General features: G+C 35.5%; 1 protein-coding gene across 3 annotated transcripts; it reads left to right on the top strand.

The window, feature by feature from the left end:
- The first annotated feature begins 1735 nt into the window (after positions 1-1735).
- On the top strand, positions 1736-27380 carry LOC123538349 (uncharacterized). 3 transcript variants are annotated; one of them, XM_045322383.2, is made up of 13 exons: positions 1736-2006; positions 3997-4189; positions 8477-8615; positions 11047-11212; positions 12266-12462; positions 12787-13278; positions 13872-13957; positions 14490-14578; positions 15228-15349; positions 17621-17788; positions 18605-18741; positions 19534-19628; positions 20558-27380. In XM_045322383.2, the coding sequence occupies exons 2-13, from the start codon at positions 4087-4089 to the stop codon at positions 20645-20647; spliced, it is 1884 nt and encodes a 627-aa protein (XP_045178318.2). In that variant the 5' UTR covers positions 1736-2006; positions 3997-4086; the 3' UTR covers positions 20648-27380. The 3 variants fall into 3 exon arrangements, with proteins under 3 accessions (XP_045178318.2, XP_045178316.2, XP_045178317.2); XM_045322381.2 differs by having other exon boundaries at positions 1738-2006; positions 19534-19640; XM_045322382.2 differs by lacking the exon at positions 1736-2006 and adding an exon at positions 2040-2168 and having other exon boundaries at positions 19534-19640.
- Positions 27381-27969: the final 589 nt, after the last annotated feature.

The following is a 27969-nucleotide window of genomic DNA, read 5'->3' as shown; positions in this document are numbered from 1 at the left end:
GACGATACCTTGAGAACGCTTGGGCCTAGGATCACTAAACTTGATAGGGAGGTTGATCATGACCAGGAGATGACCCCTGTTGATTTTGAGGTCAATAGGTCAAAGGTCAATGTCATATTGAACCAGAACAGTAGAACTTTTGTTTACAGTGAGCAAATAATTTCTGTTCCTTGTGCAATTACTGAATGCATCAAGGGGGGCATTTCGTGTTCGACGAGCTCTTGTTTTATTAGTACTACTCACTGAGTTCGGTTAATGACACTTTTGGTACTACTCACTGAATATATTCCATGGCCATATTAATTTGTACTACTCATGGAGTACGCTTCGCAATCCTATTAGTACTCCATACTGAGTATGGTTAACGTTCATATTAGTACTAGTCACTAAGTGCATGTGAACCAGGGGCCTCCAAGTGATTAAGGTCTCTGACTGCGAATCACATGTCCCTCACCGATGTAGGTTTGAGCCTTACTCGGGGCGTTGAACTCTTCATGTCCGGTAAGTCTGTACGTCCGATTTCAGTTTGTTTACACGCATGTATATTATGTGTATTTCCAAGAACCAATAAATGATTTTAAAAGGAGTATTAATTTTGTAAAAAAAATGTTTTTGAGTTTTTATTGACGTGCGTCTCAGCCCACAAGGCGATCTTTGATCCGTCTTCAAACTGTTATAACAACGCATATTGTCAACATATTTGTTAAGCACATAACGGTGAAGGGGCAGGTAACCCAGACTACAATTATAGTTCTTGCATTTTTTTTAAATGTTGAATTCATTTTTTCGTGGACGCTTCAGTTTTCAATTTACTCTTGTGTCTATACAAAGCAAAAGATATTGAGCTGGAACAGGCCCGGAGAACTTTTCGTTTATTTCTAAGCAACAGGGGTGTCAAATGAATGTCTAGAGAATGCAAAGGAATTATTTTGGTATGTTTCGGGCAACGGTTGTTCTAGGAATATGTAATTTTGATGATCCAGTATGTACAACAAGCAAATTCAGCTACCAACACACCTTGTGTTTTGTTCATGGGGGATAACTCCTAATAATATTTTCAGCTTGCATTAAGTGTCTCTAACACATAAGGTCTCTTAATACAAAATAATTCGTTCTGGTAACTGAAAAAGTGGTCTCTTAATGCAAGTGCTCTCTTAATAGACCTGGTCTCACGAGCAAGTCGGACTGTATGCCCCTTTTCCTCTCAAAACACATGACCAGAGCTAAGACGGAAGTTTGCTGTGATGAAAAATGTTTAAAATAAAATTAACGAAATTGTTCACTGAAAAAAAAACAACAAATAACAGTTGGTTGCAAGACCGCTATATACCAACCATTGTTGTTCAATGTTAACGATGGCATGCTATTTTTCCAGCCAGTAGCAGGACTGCAGAAGTATAATACATGTTCATTAAAAGCAGTATTTTTTTTCGTTACAATAAAATAGAGAGAAGAAACCTATCAGTTTTATTTGCAAATGTTTATTGTTTGTAAGTGTATATCCGCTGTGTGCACGTTACGTTAACAGGAAACGCAACGTAAAACTGGAGCCCATTCATTTCGCCTAAACCTTGTAGTATTAAAATGTTTATTAAAAGTTCAAAAGAGATATTTCGGAACAATATAGCTCGATTGACTTCAAGTGCGCAAATCTAAGCAGCACCACACGGCTATACCGTATTTTATTTCATGCAGCTCCACTCCACGTTTCATCACATGCTTGTTTACAAGTTCGGCTGACTTTCAGCTGATAAGCCTTTTAGGCTGACGTAGCCAGTCTATATTTTCTCATTCCAATATGGCGGACTAATGGAATCTGCCTAATAACGATCGATATGTGAAAAAAAAATGACATGAACTTGTACATGATAATGATTTATTTCAAACCTGGAAAGTATATTTAATGCGGTGAAATAGAAGTGTTTTGTTAATGACGAAACAGGCAGATAAGTCGTGATACACAGGTTTTAAATGGAATGTAATGTGAACTTTTCATATTTTATCAGGTTTGTTTATTTAGTATATTTGTTGGCATATTTCTCGGAAATAGTTTCGATTTTTCTCTTTTTAGACGGATCTTTAAGCGGTTTTACTGTTTTAGAGTCGCGTACTTACTGGAATTTTTTAAGCGGATTAAAAATGTTACCGTGACACAGGGAGACTTCAAGGTGGGTGGTACTACGCTTTTATCGTACGGGTAGTTCGGCCTCTGTTAGTATTTTCTGTGTGTACCATACTGTATATACGAATTCATTCGAACCGAACTTTGAAGAAAATCTCGAACACTTGAAGCTTAGTTTAAATATAGTTTATTTCAAATAATTTTCGAGATAACATCTAGAATTACTGGGGGTCATGTGATATCATACGGCACAGTCGTGACACTAGCGAGGTTCGAACCCCCTACCTCTAGCATGAGAGGCCGATTCCTCATCTTTTCTGACAGTGCCCTCCTATCATGATCTTTTCTAGGAATGACCTTGAATTATAAATCACATGAAAACCATACGCATACATCGTGGAGAAAAATTACGTGCTTATACAACGTTCGTGAGGAGGTTATCGTTCAGTTCCAGAAATATCACAGTATCAACTTATTCTGGAAGCACTATAGCTTACCCAGTAGGCTGGAAGAAAGGACATTGTTCAGATTCTGTCTGAGAAAAGATTTTCTCCGATGGAGATGGTTGTTCCACACATGTAAACATTTTCATTAGAAAGGAAGGGATTATCATGCTGGACACCATTGATTCTGCCTTTGCAACCAGTGTAGATCATTATCAGCCCGCACCTCCGTGCAGTCTGACCAAGATCTGCACTTTTTGCCATTCAATTGGTTTGATAAGCACCCCTTTTAAGAGTTAATGGTACTGTCCAAATTGAAAGATGGACAAGGTCATTATAGAAGTTTAGCAGGGTATGGGTTAAGAGGAAAGAAAGGTAAACTATGTCACTCAGTATATGGTGGGATAATTTTTTCACTTAAACATATATGAGAAGGCTTTATAATAAAGGGCTTGGTGAAAAAATTTCCGTTTTTAATGCTTTTTAATGTTGGCGTAGAGACAATTTGTTTTACAGATATATGTCAACATGAAACGAGTTCATAACTGTCTGGGGTTTATGGTATGTGTTGCTGTAAAGATGACAAATTAAACCCTACTCTTTCATCCAATTGCTAGTTTCTCCACTACACAGATACGTGAATAAATATGGTAAAACATCACTCATGCTCCGGAGGCTGCCGCTCTTAAATAACGTTTCTGGGAGTTTCAATGGCGGACAAAACGCACCAAGCTCATGTTTTAATGTCAACTTGTGCTCGACCATGCTCGAGCTGATGGTGCTATCAAGCATTTGGACACATTGTTGTAAGGGGAGGGGAGTGGGGAAGAGGCTGTCTCGAGGGCTCCATTCGACGTCCTAAAGTTGAACATGTTTATAATCCACAAAATTACATTTAACCTAATTGTAAGGTGTTAGATATATAGTCAGCTAATTTCGTTTTACTTCACATCGCATATTCTTTGTGCAATCTATGTTGTTGTTGTTGTTGATTTTTTAAATTAATATTGCCTACTAGTATTCATTGAATCAATTTTTTTGATTTGGTTCATGTTTGTTTTTCGGTTTAGCGCCTTTTTTTCAACAGTAACTGTTGTTTGGCATGTACTTCCTGGATTTGATCCCGGTATTAAACAATTCTCCGCAAGCAACTGAAAACTTCTCCGCTCGGATCAGGGAAAGACGACACAATGTCTTCTGTAAAATACTCACGGAATTTAGTTTTTATTTATTTTACAAACAAACGAATTCACTTCCTTACTTTCGAAAAATGTGTAGCGGCTTCTAGGTCCGGGAACACAATTAATTTTCTTTGAATTGAAATTGTTTCGGAGAAAGTAAAGATGAACCATTAGGATATAACTGAAGAGAAAAAACGTTTGCGATTTACGAAAGCGTTTATGATGTCAAAACAAAATATTTTTTCTTCAGAAAACGGACGACATTATTGTGTGGAATTTGGGACCAATATCACTAAGAATTATATTTTGATGCGCGTATGAATACTAACATATACAAAGAATGGAGCTGGAACCCAGCAGCGCAGAACACAGTCCACCATACAGCGAAAATAACAGATCATGGTCATGGAACCAGGTCACCGACGAAGTCAGCTCATTTACAGGTATGAATTATTATTTCTTTTTATTTTTTCCAAGAAATTTTAAAATAAAACAGATCAGAAATTCTCATAAGATCTTAGTGTGAAATATCCTTAAAGCTCTTGAAAACCAAATGAGATTTTAATAGTTAATATAAAACGCAAAATCTCTATGTTTTTTTTTTTCAAATTTAAAATCAAAGAATTACTAAGACTATTTGGAAAGAAAGATTATCTTAACCCCTCTTAACAATAAACCTTACACAAAGGTAATTTTAGGTGTTCATCTAACTAAATAATGGTTACCGATTGCCTACCTGCCTGGTGCCCGACAATTAAAAAATAGGAATCGGGAAGTTATGCTGTTCAATGTATGTAGGTGTCTCATAATTCTCAAATTGGCTGTCAACTTCAGTAGGGATGACACTCTAATAAACAAACACTTTACACTTTACTTTTATATATTAACAGTTTTATATTTGTTGATATGACCAGAAAACTTCCGGGATAAAAATCAAATACTTACTTTTGTTGAAATACGAATTCACCATAGAAACAACGCCCATTTTATTTGTGTTTACTCTTGTACACTAATTCATACGCATGTCCTGCTTGGTTTAATTGTGAGATCCCTACGGGTTCGAACCTATGATAAATATTCGTTGTAACAATATGAAGAATGACATATGATGTCTATAGATACACAGTTCTTTCGGTATATTTTATGCCACCGGAGGTGGGCATTTAAAATCGCACTCTCGTGCGTGCGTCCGGTAAATTCTTGTCTGGGCTGTAACTCTTCCATCCATAAAGGGATTTTGAAATATCTTGGCATAAGTGTTCACCATAATAAGACGACGTGTCATGCGCAATACCCAGAGAATCCTAGCTCCAAGGTAAATGTCACACTTATAGGTCAAAGGTTAACATGGTCTGTTTCGTGTCCGGTCAATATCTCTGCCATCCATGAAGGGATTTTGAAATAACTTAAATTGGCATAACTTTTCCCCATAATGAGACGACATGTCATGCGCAAGATCCAGACCCCTAGCTCTAAGGTCAATGTCACACTTAGAGGTTAAATTTTTAACATGGTCTGTTTCTTGTCCGGTTCATAACTCTGCCATTGATCAAGGGATATTGAAATTACTTGGCATAAATGTTCCCCATAATGAGACGACATGTCATGCGCAAGATCCAGACCCCTAGCTCCAAGTTCAAGGTCATACTTGGAAGTCAAAGGTGTTTCTTGTCTGGTCCATAACTCTGCAATTTATCAAGGGATTTGAAAATAATATGACACAAATGTTAACCATATTGAGAAGGTGTGTCATGCTTATGACCCGGGTCTCTCAGGTCAAGGTCAAGGTCACAAAATGATAGGTGATCTTTTTTGCACAGACAATTGTAGCATTCTTGGGCACGCTTCGGGGGCATTTATCATCCATAGTGACAGCTGTTGTCATCCATAGTGACAGCTGTTGTTTCTACCTACTATTTTTCATAAAATTAAAAAAAAAAGTGGTGGCTTCTGACCGTAACCAAGAGGAAACCGAAATTGAACGGGAAACCATAGTTAATAGTATAGCCTTAGCTGGAAAGTGTGTTACAGATGCACGAATTTGATCAGACGAAGATATTTGCGGAATTCATTCAAAACATGATATTATTCCGAAAACATGAATAATTTATCTTTATGCTGAAAGGTTTTGCCAACTATCACACTTTTCTATCGCTATTCTCAAGGCATTTTATGTTTCAACATAAACGATTCCTAATGAATTACCGTAAACAATATATCAAATTGCAACAAATTAGAAAACAACAACTAGTTCTTGGCCTCCCTGGCGTTAGTTTTTAAGAGGTGTCACGAAAAAAGGTCAGCTGAACTTTTTTCTTTCGACATCTTTTCTTAACATTTTTTTATAAAATGGGTTTTCGGGATACGCAACAAGAATTCCTGATTTTGACTCAAAGATCATTTATAAACATAATACTGTTCTAAAGTATCTTATTACCGCAGTAAACTGAACTGCGATAGCTGGTTGGAAGTGGGGAAATACTATGTTTGTTTGTTTGTTAGCAATTATCTGAACAATGGAAGTGAAATAAACTGTGTTTGCTTGTAGACAGTAAAGATAAACTGTGTTTGTTTGTAGACAGTAGAAATGATCTTTGATTGTAGAAAGTTAGACAAATTGTGTGTGTTTGTAGACGGTGAGGATGAATTGTGTTTGTTTATAGACAGTAACGATGTACTGGGTTTGCTTATAGACGGTAAGGAGGGTGAACTGTGTTTATTTGTAGACAGTAATAATATATTGTGTTTATTCGTAAACAGTAAGGAAGAACTGTGTCTATTTGTAGACAGTAAGGGTAAACTTTATTTATAGGAAGTTGAATAAACTGTGTGTGTTTATAGACTGTTAGGAGGATAAACCTTGTTTGTTTGTAAACAATAGGGCCATATGTGTTTGTTTGTAGACAGTAAGGATGAATTGTGTCTGTTTGTAGACAGTATGTTTGAACTTTGTTTGTTTTCGGGAAGTTAATTGAACTGTGTGTGTGTGTGTGTGTGTGTGTGCGTGTGCGTGTGCGTGTGCGTGTGCGTGTGTGTGTGTGTGTGTGTGCATAAAGGATTTACTGCTTTCTTTTGTTAACGGTGAGGATGGACTGTATTTGTGAACAATGAGATTTAACTGTGTTTGTGTATAGAAAGTGAAATGAACTGTGTCTGTTTGCAGACTGTTAGGTAAACAATGTATGTTTTAAAGACAATAAGAATGTCCTGTGTTTGTTTGTAAAAGATAACAGGGATGATTTGTGGCTGTTGGTAGACAGTTAGAAAAACTTTGTGTGTTTGTAGACGGTAAGAATAAACAGTGTTTGCAGACGGTAATGGTGTGCTATGTTTGTTTGTAAACACTAAAGGTGATCAGTGTTTGTTTTAATACCTTAAAGATAAATTGTGTGTGTGTTTGCAGGACGTTACATAAACCGTTCGTGTTTTGATGAAAGATGATTCGTATTTGTTGGTAGGAATTTAAATGCTTGATGTGTGTTTGTATGTAGTGTATATTTGTAGACAGTAATGATGAAGAATATTTGACGAAATGTTTTTGTTTGTAGACAGTAAAGTTGAATGGTGTTTGTTTGTAGACACTACGTGCAAAATGTGTTTGTTTGTAGGCAGTATAGGGATGTACTGTACTGTATTCTTACTGTACTGTACTGTACTGTATTCTTACTGTACTGCAGTGTATTCTTACTGTGCTTTACTGAAATGCACTGTACTCTTACTATACTTTTACTATACTGTACTGTACTGTACTCTTACTGTGCTGTACTGCACTGTATTCTTACTGTGCTTTACTGTACTGTACTGTACTCTTAATATACTTTACTATACTGTATTGTATTGTACTGTACTGTACTCTTACTGTGCTGTACTGTACTGTATTCTTACTGTACTGTACTGTACTGTATTCTTGCTGTACTGCAGTGTATTCTTACTGTGCTTTACTGTACTGTACTGTACTCTTAATATACTTTTACTTAACTATACTGTACTGTACTGTACTCTTACTGTGCTGTACTGTACTGTATTCTTACTGTACTGCACTGTATTCTTACTGTGCTTTACTGTACTGTACTGTATTGTACTGTCTTACTGTACTGCACTGTACTCTTACTATATTTTTACTATACTGTACTGTACTGTACTCTTACTGTGCTGTACTGTACTGTATTCTTACTGTACTTTTACTATACTGTACTGTACTGTATTCTTACTGTGCTGTACTGTACTGCACTGTACTCTTACTATACTTTTACTATACTGTACTGTACTGTACTCTTACTGTGTTGTACTGTACTGTATTCTTACTGTACTGCACTGTATTCTTACTGTACTTACTGTACTGTACTGTACTCTTAATATACTTTTACTATACTGTGCTGTACTGTACTGTACTCTTACTGTGCTGTACTGTACTGTATTCTTACTGTACTGTACTGTACTGTACTGTACTGTACTGTACTGTACTGTACTGTACTGTACTGTATGCTTACTGTACTGTACTGTACTGTACTGTACTGTACTGTGCCGTGCCGTGCCGTGCTGTACTGTATTCGTACTGTACTGTTTTCTTACTGTGCTGTACTTGTGTTTGTACTTGTACTTGTACTGTACCTGTGCTTGTACCGTATCGTCTTTTGTTGTGTTTTTCTGTGTTTTATTATATCATATCGTATAGTATTGTATCTTATAGTATAGCGTTATACCACATCATAATACATTTTATTTTACAGATAGTAACAACGAGCTATGCGGCCTTATGGAAGACAAAGAGGTGGCGGCCAGGGCTGTGGCATTTGTTGTCAACAGTACGAGAAAGGGGATCGTACCCCTCTGTGCTGATGTGGCCAATTTGATGCGAACTAAACAGTGGTAAGCATAAAATTGCCTTGCTTTTTATAAAAATGTATATTTTTTTGCAAAAACGATGAAAGAGAAGTTAGGCTCCAGTGGCTGATACGTAGCATGAAGTTGTTGTGGAAGATCTGAGTTTTCCATCAGGGCATTACATGAAGTGCTAGAGATAGCACTGTTTCAGAAATTTGCTGGAAGAAATGTGAAAAATGAATAATATGTGTAACACAAAAACGGCACTGAATTTAAAAAAAAATCAAATAATGAAACCTATGCCCGCTTAAATCTGGAAAAAAAAGACATAGCTTTAAAAACCAATAAAACGATTATTATGATAAAAATTTCGTTATTTTAACAACAGAAAGTTTTTCGTTCTGGAATTCAAAGATTTCTCTTGATGTCTTCTTTAGATTGGGTAATCAGTTATCATGTTAAAGAATCTTTGTAAGCCGGATTTTCTTTTCTAGATTTAAAAAAAAAAACAACAAAAAACTTTTGGCTGAGATATATCCACGTCAGAAGTGGTGTAATTTTCATGATGACCTTTAACCGAATTATATATTTTCATTCCATGCCTTTGGATGACTTTAAAACAAAGTTTGTATTGTTTACTCTCAGACATACACAAAGATAAGGCGCTGTTTACTCTTCTTACTAGATACAATGTAATTACTTTAGTCTTTCACCTTTTCTGCATGATGTTAAAGGTGCCTAGCATTTATAAATTCGGAAATATTTTTTTTGTATAAATTTCTAGAAAAGTATGCGAAAGTACTGAAGGTCAAATATGTAGAATTCTACTCGTAAATTTAGAAAACCGAGCTCAAATGTTAAAGGTTATGTGTGTAAAAACATTACTCCCTGGGGGCGAAACTTAGCGCATTTTCATGTCGAACATGAATCGTGCACATTCCACGGAATTCATACGCACTTTTCTTATGTACTATCTACAAACTGCTTGGGCTTATCAGCCATACAGCATGACTGTAAATAGCGGCTTGAAGCGAGTAATATCGCAAATTGAGTAACATTACTGCGCTTGTTGTAGACTTGCTGTATACACTAGTTCAACAGGAGAAATTCGGTGAGCGGAGAAATTCGGTTAGAAGCGCAATAATTGTAACTTAGGGATGAATAATTATCATATTCCTCTCTCTGAAGAAATACTCTACGAAGTATGGTTCTGGCCATTAGGACACACTTTATAGCGGACGATTTCTAGATGCAAAAAAGTTTCTACAAAATAGGCGTACTACCACGAATTCACACTGGGAATGTTAGATTATAAAATGCAAATTTTCCACAGATTAAATGATATCTCACACCCGAATCTAAATGTAACTTTTTAATAGGAAAACCACAGATAAAACAGGGGTAAAGGAAAGAGTTAATTAAGTGGGGGAGAGGGCTAAAGTAGGGTTGGACTGGGTAAAGGAAAGAGGAAAGCTGGACAGGAGGCTGACGGCAGGGTAGACAGTGGTAAGGGAAAGAGGAAAGTTTAGAAGAGGGACTGCCAGGGAGAGAGAAACGAATAATGTAAAGGATAAAATGGGGGAGGGGACTGAAGGGGAATGGAAAGGGTAAAGTTCTGAGGAGACTGAAGAGGAGAGGGAAACGAGGGAAGGAAAGGGAAATGTGAGGGAGGAGACTGACGGGGAATGGAAAGGGTAAAGTTCTGGGGAGACTGAAGAGGAGAGGGAAACGAGGGAAGGAAAGGGAAAGGTGAGGGAGGAGACTGACGGGGAATGGAAAGGGTAAAGTTCTGAGGAGACTGAAGAGGAGAGGGAAACGAGGGAAGGAAAGGGAAAAGTGAGGGAGGGGACTGAAGAGGACAGGGAAACGTGGGGAGGAAAGGGAAAGGTGAGGGAGGGGACTGAAGAGGAGAGGGAAACGTGGGGAGGAAAGGGAAAGGTGAGGGAGGGGACTGAAGAGGAGAGGGAAACGTGGGGAGGAAAGGGAAAGGCGAGGGAGGGGACTGACGGGGAGATATACAGGGGTAAGGGACGAGGGGGGCTAAAGAGAAGATGGACAGGTATGAAGGAAAGAGGAAAGTAGGGAAGGGGGATTTATAGGAGAGATAGTGGGGGCTGATGAGGAGATACACGGTGGTGAGGAAAAGAGGAAGATGGAAGGGTGAGGGGAGCCGACAGGACAGGGAGATGGACATTGATTAAGAGAAAAATGTGGAGGGAGCTGACGATGTTATGAACAGGGAAAGAGGAAAGGGAAGTGTTGGGACTGACGGGGAAGGGAAAGAGAAAAGTGTTGGTACACAGAGGTGCTGTTTAAATTGATTTATCGTAGTTTAAGTTTAGCACTGAAAGAAAATCAAAATTATTGATCTGATAGGGAAGGGATGTAGAGAATGATGGAGCTAGATAGGGAGGATCAGAGGAAGAAGACGTTCATATATTGCAGCAGTTTGATTCATTTATTCTCTGTTTTTCAGTCTTGAACGGAAATTGAGAATTTTAAGAAGAGAAAACGACGCTTTCCGGTCATCTCTGAACGGGGGCTCAGTTCCAAGTCACTCTATGAGCCCGACTCCACCCTCCCTGAGTTCATATACAGAGCAATGTATCAAATCATTACAAGAACAAAGCCTAGCAATACAGGTATGAAAATGAATTAGAAAATATCGCTTATGCGCGCGATGAGCGCGTAATATTCATGGTATCTTGTTAGATGTTTATTATATCGCGAAGATCCGGATCTTTGATTCAAAATTATTCGAGGACGATCCCAGAAAATTATTTCCTGAAACATAGAAATAGGAAATGTTTCAAGGTTATTGACAGAACATCCGAGCCGAAGGCTAAGGTAAGTTAGTTTGGTTGGCTCTTGTCCGCCGTCTATCTGTTCATGGTACGTCAGTAATTTGCCAGTCGTGTTCTAACGATATGTCCTCACCACAAGCTGATCAGTTAACGGTCGTTTGCCCCAAACTACCCCTAGCGATCAACTTCCCTACAAACAAATACCAAGTGACCATACAAATTACATGACCATAGCATCATTATAAGGTCCTCTCCCAAATTTACTCAAATGGGGGCACTTGGTTCCTTTTAAGGACCGCTAGAGCGCAACACAGCCATACCTTTAAATGACTTCTACTTATGAACCGCTTGATATATCTTTATCAAACTTAAGCAGTAGCATTTGAACAGTTTTTTCACTTTTATTTATGTTATTAAAGTCTACTGCCTCTGGCACTTTCGACACCTGGAGCATATTATACTCCTCATCCAAAGCGCTCTTTAGCCTGTTTAAGCTCTGAAATTCAGGTGAACGATCTAGGGCCATAAAGGCCCTTTTTCATTTTACAAATATCTTAAACATTGCTTAAAATATTTTTCTGAAAATAAGCACTTTTTAAAGAGTAATGTAATGTTGTAAAAGTTTTACCTCGTCTTATGAAAATAAAACTTTAATTTGCATGTTTGTGACCTTTTAAGATGGGCGATGAGGTAGTAAAATTAATAGAATTACAATATTGCGCGATTGGATTTTCTTTAATATTTGATATACATATTCAACATAATGTTCTAAAATGTACGCTAAAAAAGAAAAAAAAAAGAAAGAAAAAAAGAAACTACGATATGAACAAAATAGCAATTGGCTGGTTAGTAGTTTGTATCAGAATATTATCTTCTTTGATTGATTTACAGGAGCATTTTAGATCGAATTCAAGATGCAGCAATAGTTCCAGTAGCTACAGCTACTCGCCAAAACTTGACAAGAATAAAGGTGGAATATACAGCTACTCGCCAAAATTAGACAAACCCTGTGGCGGAACTCTCCGACCTGTTGGGGTGCAATATTCTCCGGCGAGCAGTAGCGACAGCAGAAAACATGGTTCGTCGAGGTATAAAAATTAACACTGTTATAGTCATCTAGTCATCTCAAGCATTTAACCCTTCAGGGAATAATTAAGAAAGAAATCAGTACGTATGTCAGTATAAATCATAGTTCAGGCACTATGTAAATATATTTCAAAGGTTTAGTAACCTCTTTATTCCCAAATTTGTATTGTGTAAATAAGGTTACAGTATCATGATATTACATTCACGGACGGCAGACGTAACTTTCCATTAATCACCCTTGATACGAAGCTTTTACCTGCTTTGTTAAAAATATCCGAGACACAATGTATATGCAGTAGTGATTAAAGCAATTCTCTGCTTTTCAGGTCAATTCCATCTAATCTTTCTGCATTCAGAGAATCGCAACGCTCTCATCCGCGTTCACAACTCTTACTGAACAGTGAGCATGCGCAATCACGTGATAGCAAACCGGAAACCATCAACGAAGATGGCGTTTGTGATATTGATTTAACAACATGTATTGTTGGTGATTTATCCAGTGATATTTTTAGCAACATTGAAAAACTGAATTTAAGTGAGAAGTATAAAGATGACGAAGAAACGGCTATTGAAGAAAAAACTGAGGAGTCTAGTCATGTTAAACATAATGAGCTCGTATCTCTTCATATTGAGGATGAAACTGTGTGTGTTAAAACTGAAGAGGAAAGTAAACATTGTGACGATGATAAAGATGAATTTGAAATGAAAATCAACATTGACCAGGAACAATTCAAAACAGAAAAATCACTGCTTGAACGACGTAGGGTTTCTCTACCCGAAATTACTACCATACCAAATCTGAAAGCGATAAAGATAAAGTAAGTTTTTACTGTGAAGGAATTGTTGATGAAGTTCAGAACGACAAATACGCTTAATAAATTTCATAACCGGTTAATTTACAAATTAAATAAGGTAGCTGATCACACATGTTTTTACAGACGTATACCAAAATGATTTATTTTCAGTCCCGTATTTCATGCCTTCATTTTTATTTACATTACTAGACTTAAACACTTCATTTGGTGAAAGCTATTTGAAAATATATTTCAGCAATCTTTGATGTAATAAATAGATACGAGTTGAAATATTTTATCCTATTTTTTATTTCAAATTAAGTGTTCAGTTACCAATACATTTTGAATCATGATTTAAGATTGAAATATATTTTTAAAATGACGATGAAGTTATATTATTGAAAACTTTATCTACAGTCAAACTTGTTCTAAAAACAACCTCCAAACAAAAGTCATTACTATAGAAACTGTTTGCAAATGCCACTGTTTTCCTATTCCAACATAATAGCGTGGAACTACCTGTTTTTTTAGAGACCACATGTCAACAAAAATGACATTTTTTATTTATCAGAGGTGGTCTTTACAGACAGGTTTGACACTTCTTGATTTCGTTTTAGATCGAAGCAATCCAAAGAAGTCCAGTGTTGCCTTGACAAGACGGACAGAAACAAGGATCAGTCGCTGGAAGAGCAGTTTATGAAATGTAACAAAACTTGAAGGATACTAGTGAAATAAACATCGTGTTCAACATTTTTGTCATATTATGAAAATTGAAGAATGGCACTATTTAGTCTATACATGTAGTCAACACATTTAAAGATATAAATATTGGCATAAAATATAATCAATATGTATGTTTAGGATATTTGCCTGTACTTAGTTAACCTGTTCCTGACCGGAAAGGAACGTTACACTGTTAACCCGTCCCAGACCGGCAACCTAAAAAATGCTGAGTATTGGCATACTGTTTTTGACCGTACAACGGTATTTTCACAGCGGTATTTTCTGGATGAAATCACGCTATACTTAAAACTAAGTAACGATTCATGCCCTCAATGGGAAATTTCACAGCTTGCTCAAAATAGTTGGGTTTTGATTGTCTGAAATATTTAAATTTAACAAAGAAATGTACCCTTTCTTGTTTGATTCTGTGTTTAAAGGCAGTGTCTGTCTCCAGGCCATCTATTTAACAACTTAAAGACCAGAGACTTGAGTATTAATGTTTCATTTTGCAGCCGTAAGACTCAATGCAAAGCTTGAAGAAGATTTGAATGAAGCTAGAAAAGAAATAGACCAACTGAAAAAGCGTCTCAAACGCATGGAGGTAAACAACTACTTTAAAATCAGAAATTATCGCGAGAGATTTATTTTCACTATATTCGCTGAATACTCACCAAAATGCTATTATTGTTCTATGTGTTCATCAAGGAGGCAATATGATCGCGAATCTTCTAGTGCGCGAACCAATTCCGATTTGAAATATAGCTTAACTTTTAGACTGGCAAAAATACCTGAGTTTATGGTAATAACATCAGCTGACCCAGCAGCTGTGCAAATTACTTGTGTTTAGTTTGCCACATAATTTTGCGCAAACTCATATCTCGCATAGTTCATTATACATATTTATTTAGCGACAAATATTTGAAGGTATTTTGTGGCGAAAAGAGTTCTTTTAAGTAGATTCCTTCTTTGACACTATATACACTTCCTTTACTAACTTGACCAGTATCCGTACTAATCTGCAGCGAAAACTTAATGAGACGTGATCTATTATATTATTGACCCATCGTGACATTCGGCAATATCCGGTACGATTACGTATTTTCCTTATGCCATTTCGGCACCCTCCGGCAGCTAAGTGTAGTTCGTACGAACAACCAGCCGGAGAATGCCGAAATCGCATGCAGAGAATACGTAAAATCACGGAAATTGCCGAACGTTATTACGGACTAATTGTTTCAATATTATTACAGTCATCTGGTGCTATACCGAAGACGTACGGACAGACAGATGAGGAAAAAGTGACAGAAGACAATGGTTATTATACCGGCAGTAACAGGACATCCAGAACGGGCTCGGAACATGAGAGGATAAGGTTAGACTATAAGTGGTCACTTAATATTGTTTCAAACACGCTGACCCGTTCACTGATTAGCCTCGTTTTGCCATTAATATTTGTTGTGTTGGTGACTTTGCATGGAAATATATAGGGTCAGAATAATAACGGGTGGCGAGGCGTTACCGAGTTCCCGTATTTATCATTCTGACCACACATATTTCAATGGAGGGTCACTAACAACAATAATTGCCTTGCTTTACTTACCACTTATTTTTAGGCTAATCTAATACCTTCACTAAAATATAGGAGTCCCCATGTGACCACCTTTTAACCAGTGAAAAGGCATGCCATTATCTTGTGGAAATTTTCATATGATTATCATGCAACAACATAGTTATATCGTATATCTATTTAAAGGTTTCATGAATTCAATAGGTTTTTAAAAATGTTAACAAATTCAATAACGCGAAATGTGCATTTTAGTGATTGCCTTGTTCATTATGATTCAAAAGTTCCGATACATAAATCATACAAAAGTTTTTATACAAGTTCAAAGTACAAAAGCATATCTCAGATTTTTGCCGAGTACTCTCCAAAAAAAAAAATTCTATAGAAATCATTTTTACGCTATCATTTCTATCCTTTTTTTTCACAAAATCCTCGTTTTCTTGGTTTGAAGCAAATGACAAGAAAAAATGTTATACTCTTTTTCATCTTCACATATGCCAAATAGCATACAACTCGCCAAATATCATACATCGCCAAATATCATACAACTCGCCAAATATCATATATCGCCAAATATCGTACAACTTGCCAAATATCATAAAACTCGCCAACTATCATACATCGCCAAATAGCGTACAACTCGCCAAATATCAAACAACTCGCCAAATATCATACATCGCCAAATATCGTACAACTCGCCAAATATCATACAACTCGCCAAATATCATACAACTCGCCAAATATTATACAAATATCGTACAACTCGCCAAATATCATACAACTCGCCAAATATCATACATCGCCAAATATCAAACAACTCGCCAAATATCATACAACTCGGTGTATAATCATTCGATATTTCGGTAAGATACAAATTTTTGTTTGAAGAAATAGGCAAAGACTGTTTCAAAGGTTTATGGGACCATCAGGTAATCTTTTGAGACAAATGTGCCATTTAGAGCTACCACTAGCAAATCAGGAGGTATTTAAAGTCCGAATATATTGTATGCATTTTTGTTGCACTTAAGTGTAGCAGACATTGATACATAGAGCAACATAAACGTTCCTCTGATCAGAGCTATGACAATGGTTACTGTTAGTAACTATTTGTGTCATTTTGTGACCGTTTTGACAAAAATTAAAAAAAAAAAACAAACAAAAAAAACCCAACTAACTACTAACTTACTTATTCAACATGCCGGACAGCATAATCCAATGACTCGTCCGCATCTTATACCGCGTGTAAGATGGCTCATCTGCTATAATTTACGAAAGTATGTGCAAATTAATATGCTACTGTGATAAAATATCTTTTTAAAAGAATAGACATTCCATTTATTTCTTTTCGTCTATAATATACAAGAAAAAGAATTTATCAGTTGTTGAAAGTGCGGATAGAAATTTCTCACTTATCGGACAGAAAAATCTCTATTTTTAGAAATGCTGGGAAATCTTATCTCACATGGGTTATCCCACACTCCTGTGACGGACTATTTCATGCACTGAATATACATATTATTTATGTAAAATAATTAAAAATCAGGTACCTTTATCTTTTCTCTCCGTTCCTTATAGTGTATTTCTCGATTCAAAATTCGTTACTTTGTGATAAGAGCGTACCGTTACGCTACAAACGATAAAACTAAAGCGGAACTTTGTTATTATGCGTCACTGAAATGTCATGACGTCACTTCTGCTTACGGACGTCAATTTCCCGCGTTTTAAATAGTTCCATATTTTCATACTTGTTTTCATTGTTTCTGTTGTGGTAAGTGAGAAATAGAATCCATCATTGGTGTTCGGTGAAGATCGAAAATCCCAACCCTCGGGCGCACCGCTCAAGTCTTAAACTCGGCACAGCCTCGTTTAAGACTTGAGCGGTGCGCCCGAGGGATGGGATTTCTGATCTTAACCGGAGACCAATGACAGATTCTCTATATCTGATTCTCGGGTAATAGTTTTTGATGTAACGTGACCCTCGCCATAATAGCTGCTCTCGAGTCAGATATTTCTTTCTGCTCCCTCAACCAGTAAACGTTTCTTATAATAAATATGATATTCGATTGTGTCTATTTTCAGCCTCTTCAAGAAACCAGCCGCAAAGCGGCAAGCCATAACGTCTGTTTCCTACGTCGGACCAATCCCTAACTGTAAGTGTTCAACCTGCCACGATGCCTTGGGCAGTGAGGACGATCTGTCACATTACTCGGACGTGTACTTGGATGAACCGCATAGATATGCTGTCAAGTAAGTTATAATGAGAAATCATTTAATTTCTTAGGCACGAATAATAATGACTTTATAGTATTCCTACTACTTTGCATAGGCGGGCGAACCAGTCGAAAAACTTAATTATTATTTAAATATCTGTATAACTGGATGAACATCGCACATGAACTATGCTGTTGAATAAATATCAGTGTGACTTCCGTTCTTGGTGTTTCCTTCCTCTTTTCAGTCTTTTCATTTAATTACATCGTCATTTCATTGACTATACAGTCATTTTCATTTCAGAGTCAATTCATTACACATTTAATCCATTACACATTTATTTCATTACGCAGTTATTTCATTACACAATCATTTCAGTCAATAAAACTGTTTCCAGAGGATGTGATTTGTTTTTCAATAATGCAATTATTTCTACGCAGTTATTGTATTACACATTTATTTCCTTACACGGTCATTTCATTATACAGTCATTTCATTACACAGTCATTTCATTCAATAAAACACAAGTTGAATTTTTTTCAATAACTCAATTATTTCAGTATCCAATCATTTTAAGGAATAAAACTGTTAAGTTTTATATTAATTTCTTTGCATAGTTAACTTAGGCAATAAAAGTCATTGTTGTTATGCTTTAAAACATACATCTTTCTAGTACTGCCTTTTACATAATTCCATAATGAAGATAGTTATACGAAATGAAAGGTAAAGTAATCTAGTTTAACAAATTCCGCATTTCTCAAACAATAATCAAACGATGTGATTTGATATTAATCAAATTGATATAACATAGAATAATGTATATTAGACGCCTCTTTTCATTTTCTTTTGTAGTAGTAAACTGCAAGTTCAGTTAGACGACCATGTGACAACCAAGGGAGGTTATTCCGGCTACATCCGGTATATTGGTCACGTGGATAAAATTGACCAATCACATGCGTTGTTTGTTGGACTAGAGTTGGACACAGCAGGTACATCGGACGAAAATATTTTCATTAACATATCACTGTCTTCCTCAGTTCAATATGAAAAAAATAAAAATAAACGCGAAGAGCATATTATCTTGATATCAACAAAAGTTTTAACAATATGACGAGTCAAAATATACGTTCCTTTTGTTTCCTGATAGTATATTTCTCGATTCAAAAATGTTATTTTATCAACAATTCATAACGTTACGCTGCAACTGATCAAACAAAACCGGAATTCAACATTGTTATTTGTCTTTAGGACGTCATTACGTCTTTCCAGTTTACGGACGTTGGTTTCCCGCGCTTTGTTTAAATACGCTGCTGGAAGAAATAGTTCTAAAAAGAAAGCCGTTCGATTGATTTTATTTCTATTCTTATTTCTTTAATATGGTATGCAAGAAAAAGATTCAAGAAAAAGATTCTGTCACTGGTTGTAGGTGCAGATGGGAATTTCCGGCCTCGAGGGTAACTGTTTAGGCGGTTACGAGGCTCCTCCGCCTCGTAACCGCCTGAACAGTTACCCTCGAGGCCGGAAATTCCCATCTGCACCTACAACAGGTGAAAGAATCTTATAATTTAACACGATTTCTTCACATTATGGGGAAAGTAATGAAGAAAGATGGCGCCCTAACACGGTACTGTACACACTGATTCAAACTCTCTGTCCAGTACTTAAAATTAATAAACATTTTGTGTCCAATGAACTATAAAAGGTTGTCATAAATTTTTAAATGTATTTCATTAAGTATTTTTGGATATCTTGCTAATGCAGTTTTATATTGTATGTTTCAGCCGGTACGTCAGATGGTAGTTTTCTTGGAAAACGTTACTTTTACTGTAGAAAGAACTACGGAATGTTTGCCCCCTTGACTGACGTCATTGGAAAGGTCAGTAAAAAGGTATGAAATGTTCTTGATTAGTATTAATATAAATGTGCATATCTCACATCGAACCACTGAGTGCGTAAAGTTGCTATGTGCAGTTTTGGTCGATCGTTTAATTTTGTAATTTTTTATTCTTTAAAAAAACGGCACTGTACTGGTGAAATGACTGATTCATCAAAGTAATATTTGCATATGTGCCACTGTTATTTTGAATAAAAGTAGTATTTGCATTGTGTTCATGCATCAAAGAGTTTTTCTTTAGACAAAATAGCACATTGAGGCATGTTTAAGCTTGATACCAAAGAACGTAATTCAATTGTAGAAAGATGCTGTTTAATAAAAGGGGCACTTACTCATGACTGTGCCAATATTATAACTAAATAATTTACATATCTGTAGAGTATGGTAAAGAGATTTATACCGTACTTAAAAAAATGCATTATAAGCTATATTACAATGCCTGTGTGGTCGCAAACCTTTGAACATCGTTTCGTAAAAAACATGAAAATGCACATAGCATCATTGACGCACATAGGAGTCGATGTATGAAAAGGTGAACACATTATTTAGAATAATAACTTTAATTAAATCGACCCATTACTTTTAGTTTGTAACATACTCGTAGGTTAATAAATTCACGGTTACATGTTGATTTGGTGACAAAGTTTGAAAATATTAGCCCTTTTCCGTCATAAAGTTAGAGATTTTAGAAAGCAACGCACTATATGAAGAAATAAAATTTTAAAAATTATATTTCCTGCCTTATGATTTGTGCCGAGCACATGTTAAACAAAGTCGAGAATACTATGTTGTCTCTTAGAAGTCGATAACTTACTATTTTACGACAACAAACGAAATTTTCCGATAAAATACGAATGTGAGATTATTTCTTGACGCACTTGAAACAGTTAATTGTTTTATTTCTATTTCAGAGTTTGCTGAAAGCAACAAAAGAAGAAATTCTTAAAGTCAAAAAGAGCTCGAAAAAGTCTTCTAAGGATGATAAAATTACGCATTTGTGAGACTAAATTGTTAAACACGTGTACACAATGCACTGCTTTAAAAGAAACAGCTGTCATTATGCACTTCTTTGTTTCATAAGCTACCAACAGAACGCACTTTCAAACGCAAAACAACATTATGCACTTGTTTTAAAAAAGGAACACATACTTTATCCATTCAGTGAAAAAACAAGGGTACGACAATCTTAAAAATCTCCAATATGAACCATACACTCTCCGCAATTATACGCCCTACACAGTCATAGATCTTACACAGTTATACACACTACACAATCACACATCCTTCACAATCATACATCCTACACAGTTATACACCGTATAGAGATATATGTCGTACCAAATTATACATTTTACGCTACCATATCCCTCCATAAGCATATGACCTACATATCTTATACACATTACACATTGATACACTTAACACAATTATACACCGAGCACAGTTATACATCTTACATACTTATACACTTTACAATTCTTATATATACACAATCATACACCATACATAATACACATGCTACACAAGCATACATTTTACACAATTACACGACCTACAGAATCATACACCATACTTATGTTCACACCTTACACAACTACACACTCTACACATTCATACACCCTACACAGCTACACAGTTGTACACCACACACAATTATACATCCTACACAATCACACGGTCTGTTCGGCTAAACATCCTACACAGTTATACACTTTACACAATCATACACATTTTGAAATACAAAAAATGACACCTATTCCCACTTATTCCTGCATTCGCAAATTCCATAGTACATTTTAGTAAAGGCCTTGGCAGTATTTAAAACAGAAACGATTGACCCGTTAATTGTATTGCTGCCTTTCTGCAAATCAAGATTTTATGAAGTTTTCACGTATCTTCTTCTAAAGACAACTCTCATAATATTAAATTTCATATATCATGATATTCATTTTTGATTTTAATGATATTGTGTTCCTGTACTAGTTGTAAGTTCCTTAAAAAAACAATTTTATATGATTTCTTTTTCAAATGCCAATTTGCACATCTATCAATTATTTGCTCCATGTTCTATTGTTCGTTTTATTCGACCTTGGGGGTGGGGGGTTCGAGACGGTCCACTGTATTATTGTGCAGGATATGTAGCACATGTAACCAATGAGACGTTGAACTTTAGTCGTTACGGAATTAAACAATCATGTTGTTCTACCTATTTTGCTCGTTTTTTTAAAAAAAGAAAAAGATTACCATTATTTGCATAAGTCAGAGATTAACTCCGCCCCGCCAAGTGGAATAAAACGCACTATATAGGTTTTCTAAAACGCAAAGAAAAACATTTCAGTATGAATAATGCACTTCGGTTATGCTGTATGTAGATATGTGTCATAGTACGCGCTAAAAATATTTTGAATTGAGTTAGTTATCCATTGCTTGTACCTGAAAACCATGTACAATTTATTAGAAAAGCAAACATCTCATCATAAATGTATTTGTTATATATTTGACAGAAAAATATTTTACACTTGAGTTTATATCTTATTCATACTTTTGATTTGTCCGAAACGTTGCGAAAATAGTACTAGTTAACAAGCTCATATCGCCTCAGAAAACGCAATAATTTTGAAGATGGAGAAAAATATTTTTAAGACTGACTTTGGTCTCACAATATTAATGATACAACAAAAACTAATTTAAAGGATTAATTAAGGCATACACAAACATACAGACATGTTAGACTTTTAAAAAGTAAATTGCTTTGTTATTTTCGTGTTTGGCAAAACGTGCCTATGAGCCGTGTTGGTTGGCCAGTTCTCCCCCTTTTCTTTGTACCATTTGATGCACAAAGCACAATTACGCATCCTAAAATCTTTTTCTTAAGTCATAATTTTACATCAACTTTCTTTAAAGTTTGTCCTTATAATTATGTCTCCCATCACACAGAGGCCTGGGAGACATATTGATTTCCTCCTGTCTGTGTGTGTGTGTCTGTCACAAATCTTGTCCGCACTATAAGTCGAACATTTCTCATCCGATCTTCACCAAACTTGAACAAAATGTGTTTGCCAATAAGTCCTCAGCCAAGTTCGATAACTAGGCAGATCGGCCTAGACACTTCGGAATTATAGCATTGAAACTTGTTTTTGATAATCAAAGCACTGAAAGTCTGATAAGGCAGTTGTGGGAGACATGCGCTTTTCTAAAAAGCAGCTCTAGTTTGATATTTTTTCTCCTTTCCCAGTGACCCTATTTTTTTATTTAATAAGACTGCTGTAGTTATGGCCATTGACTTTGTCAAAATCTGTACAAAGCGCCTAACAGTTTGTGTCATACGATCTCAAAAAGTGTTGTACCTATATACAGTCATGGAACTTTGTTGCACCGGACTTACCACTCCATAACCGAAAGTTAAAAAAGTAAAAAATATAAAGTTTTTTCTTACACCTTGTGTTTTATATATATATATTTTTTTTCACTGGCAATATTATACTGGTTTCTTAAAAATGAAGATAAACTGTGAAAAAAAGCTAAACTTGGAGCAACAACATATTACCTGTAATTTTGGCAATTTTGAACACAATGCAAAGGAGTTGTCAATTGTCACAATTTTGTCTAAGTAAAATCAGTTTACACGCACATTATTGGTATGTAGTGGTAGTTGTACTTTATTTAGATCAATTTTTGGCTCATAAGTAGATAGTCAAAATTCGTAAAATGGTGAAAACGTCCGTCAACAATTATGTCATGTACCATTCATTGATGATTCGCCGACGCCATGATTAATCAGCCCTTCACCACATTCTGATCAATGTGGTTATTTTACCCAATCAAGTTTGCCCTGATGGTTCCACATTTAATGCGTAAAAAGCTCATTTACTGTGGCTGGTGATGTGAACACATTATCCGAAGTCAAATGAAAGACATTACTCGACGTAAATTCTACATCTGCATCCGGGACCTTTAAGGTCGCTCATAAATCACACAAGGTCGGGTTTTGGCAAATTGCCTTGTATTTCCTTGCTGTTAACAGAAGAGGAAAAGTCTATACAAGTCATGTTTTATACTCCACTCTTTTAAGATATTTGTTTTCTTAAAGAAACATATTTTCACTTAAGGAGGTAGGTTACCTTCATATTTGTATGTGCGCATGTCCAACCGGAAGCTAACGTGACGATTTACGACGACGTTTACGACAAACTAAATGTGTTTGTATATTCATTCTTCTGAAAACAAATCATGAACTTGTCTTCGATCTGATGCTTTATGGTTTAATAATGCAGAAATAATGAATAAATTGCCGCAGAAACGCTTCAAAACAATGTTGCCTTAAAATGACGTCATTGACGTCATGACGTTACGTGTCAGTTACCGCGCAAAATTAATAGCTTTTATCTTGAAAGTACGTAATTCTGTACATTTTCTTTATTTTAACTATTTTCAAATAACCATTATTTGCTGAAATATTTTTTATGAGTCTTTTTCTCTGAATAATAATCAATATTTTGCTTCTGTTATGTAGTTATATTGAAATGTTATGCGGAATGTAAGAAAATGGATGATGGCAGCCAATGTTATTTGGAATATAGTTGGGTGAAAGGTTACTTGTTACGGCCATTTTCAAATAAAAAGTCTAGCAGTTTGATTTGTAATACCTATTTTTCAGGTTCCATGGATAATTTGTTACTTACATACTAAAACTAAGATCTAAAATTGTTCGAATTTCAGTAGAAAATTGTGGTTTCTTGAATTGAATTGATGTTACCATGGAAACGAAGCCCGTGACCTATGTATCTAAATGTAAAATTCAAAAGCGTTGGCACTGGTCTATTTAAGAAACACAGCTTCGGCTTTTTATTTTCATTTCAACAATATCCATGAGAATAATAGCAGCACGCTGAACGATTTTTCCATGAAAAATGGCAGACGAGGGGTACTGCTGTACGTATTCTAAGCTGTGAAATTTGTTTGAATAAATGCAAATAACACGAAAATGTAACCTACGTTAGAAATAACATGTTTTAAAGCTACATCAACTAGAAAGATAATCTTATTCAATATTTTTTTAAAGAAATTACGACAAACAGCAAGATATAAGCTATTTTAAACATCTCTGTTGCCACGGTTACTTTAAAATTTATGAAAAATATGGTACCATGTAAAGTGCTTGGTATTTTGCTAATAATATTACCCAAATATTTCATGTTGGTCATTAACAGAATGGCACTGAAGCCGTCGAAAACCCCTATTTTTATACATAATTGTTTAGAAATGAGAGAAAATGCGTTACCATGGAAACACGAGCCCCGCGACATATACATTTTAAGCCTATATTAGAAAGATAACGTGCATACCAGTAAAATTATCAATTATGCAGAGTTCTACGGATATCAATGAAACTAAAATACACTGAAAAGTGTTAAATATCCGTATTTTCCTTCTTCTTTCAATATGAAATACCTTTGGAGGGTCATGTTCTTCAAACCTGGATAAAAAATGAACTTGAAGGGACAGAGACGAACGAAATTGAGATTATAGCAGTTAAAACTACATATTACACGAAATACAAAAACATGCTGCGGTTCAACTAATTTGAATTTACCCTTGTAACAAGGTATCCTACCTCCTTAAACATTTTTATATTAAAAAAAAAGACAAGTGTTTTTGACTGCTTTGCAATGCAAATACATGCTACACTAATGTTACGATAATTCATAAATATCTTGAAAAAAAAAACAACAACACGCTTTATTAGATCATTAGATAAGATTATGTTAAACGTTTATATGTGATATGTTTTATGCATTGAAGACAGTTGATCGGCAATTTCCGTACGATGGTCTGTTACTTCGGCAATCTTCGACCGCCAATGTAGCTCATGCGAGCAATGGTTTCCGTAAAAATCCGGAGAATGCTAGGTAATCGTCCATATGAAAAACATGCCAGTAAATGCGTAAATTTACACACTAATACATATTAGTACTAAAATTATGTCTTGTTTTTTTTTAATAATTTGAATGTGTTTTAGAGTTTTTGAATAGAAGGGATGAAAAAGAGCTTTTGAATTTGGAATAAAGATTTTGTTTTTAAAGAAAAGTTTTAATGAGATTTTAAGATAACATATAGATCTATTCGTAATAGTTAATTAACAAATAATCAAGGCCTTCGCGTTGTTTATCGTCTAATTTACCACGGTTCAGAGTTCAGATGCGTAGGAATTGAACCACGAGGGCGTTAGCCCGAGTGGTTAAATACTGAAGCATCTGAACGATGAACCGTGGTCAATTAGACGATAAATCACAAGAAGGCCTTGATTGTTTTCATTCTGACATGCACGTTGATATATTTCAATAAATATTATGCTGGAATTTATTTACGCGAGGAGTAATGTATCGGACGTCAGGCGGCTACATGACGTCAAAATTGACGTCATAATGCTCTCTTACTGGTCCGTGCGTCAACCGTTGTTTATCGCAGGATATATTGCGTTTGATTTTCTTCTTTGTTTAAGGTAGTTCTGCACGTTTGGATCGAAAATTTTTCTACAATGTAGAATTTGATTAAACTCTGATTTTTCAAAACTTCAGAATATACCTAGAAAATTCAGCAAATAAAAAAGATAGGGACGTGTACTTGATTTTTTGCTAGACTGATTTGAAAAATTTGGACCTCATGCAGTATTTCATAATAGGAGTCTATGGGAAAATCATAACTTTCATAACATTTTCGCGGATAGAATTTTTTCTACAATGTAGATTTTGATAAAACTTTCCACGATTGTTAATAAACATAGGCACTATAATTTGGTGAAATAAAATGTATAGGTCCGTGTGCTTATTTTTGAGATATTTAACCATAATAAACGTGAACCGGACATTTCACGCTAATTTTAACACATTATTTTGAATTTTTAACGTGCCGTATGTTTTAATACCATATTTTGACTTTAGAAATATAGCAACAGTGCCATTGTAATAAATTTACTCACAGGTTTCAATTGATCCATAAAATGATTTTCATTTCCGTACGCCGAATTCAGGCTTTATTCTACGTTTTCCGGATAAATAACGTTACGCCATCACTTTCGGTTTTTCAAACGTGCAGAACTACCTTAACTGGAAATCAATTCGAGCCATGTTAGAATAGAAATTCTAATATGCCAGTCTCTGTTAAAACACGCTTACGCTAGAATGACGTCATGTTAACGTGCGGTGAAGTTTTTTCTGCGACCAAGAAAGAGCGCTACTATATTTTATCTACTGTTTTAGATTAAGGGCATATTAGAATTGAAATAATTTATAGTAAAAGCGTGTTTTAACACCATTTATACACTCTGGCAGTAATACGTCGTACAAATAATTACACGAGGGCTGTGCCCTCATGAAATTATTACGCCCGACGTATTATTGCCCATCGTGCATAAATAGTGTTAAAACATTCTTTTGCTATAAATTATTTCTTAATTAACGATGAAAGAAATGAAACGGCAATACTTACACCGATATGTCCAAGTTGTCGGCGTTCCGTTTTATGGCAATACTATGTATATGTCAGTAATACGGTATTTATGTAATGTTATTGAAAATGAGGTATATTTCGCTACTCTCACTGTGAACCTGTCAGTTATTACTAGATAATCTTACTACATCTCTTGTTAGTTTGATGCTGTTTGTTCAGTTGTAACAATTACAAAAAAAATCATATAGCGTTCTGTGGATCATTAAAAATGCTACGCTCTTGAAATATTGTTTGTTTTGCTTTCTTATTTTCTAACCTTTTTAATAATCCCTTTGATAAAGTCCGACATAGACTTTGTAGGATTTATATAGATAAGTATGCATTCAACCATAAAATATGTATTATAATTGTAATACAAACGGTGATACAGATGGAATTAATTCGAAGGCCATGATAACCCTGTATTGCTGACCAGAGTTTCACAGCTAAAACGGGTATAACATGAATCAGTTTTGGCAATTAAAAAGCGACCTGCAGATTCAGAGGATCGCAAACTCAGCTACCTTTTGCCTTTGACTTTTCTCTGATTTTTTTACATTTAACGATAGTTCTAATCCCATAGAGTAATAATTGGTCGTTTTCTTCTTTATATGTTAAAGAATGAATTCATGGGAGGTTTTCAAAGTGGGTCCTCCCATGGGAGTATTTTTTCCTCCCATGGGGTTTTTGCTAACCCATGGGAGGTCCCACGGGTGGATTTCTCCCACTTTACCAATTACGGGAGAAAAAAACCGTGGGTTTTCTCTAAAATTTTCAAATCAAAATATTTTAACTCAAATTAATAATTTATACAATAAAAAACTGTTGTGACATG

Source organism: Mercenaria mercenaria, chromosome 18 (genome assembly GCF_021730395.1).
Source record: "Mercenaria mercenaria strain notata chromosome 18, MADL_Memer_1, whole genome shotgun sequence".
Lineage (NCBI taxonomy): Eukaryota > Metazoa > Mollusca > Bivalvia > Venerida > Veneridae > Mercenaria > Mercenaria mercenaria.
This window is presented reverse-complemented; position numbering and strand designations above follow the sequence as displayed.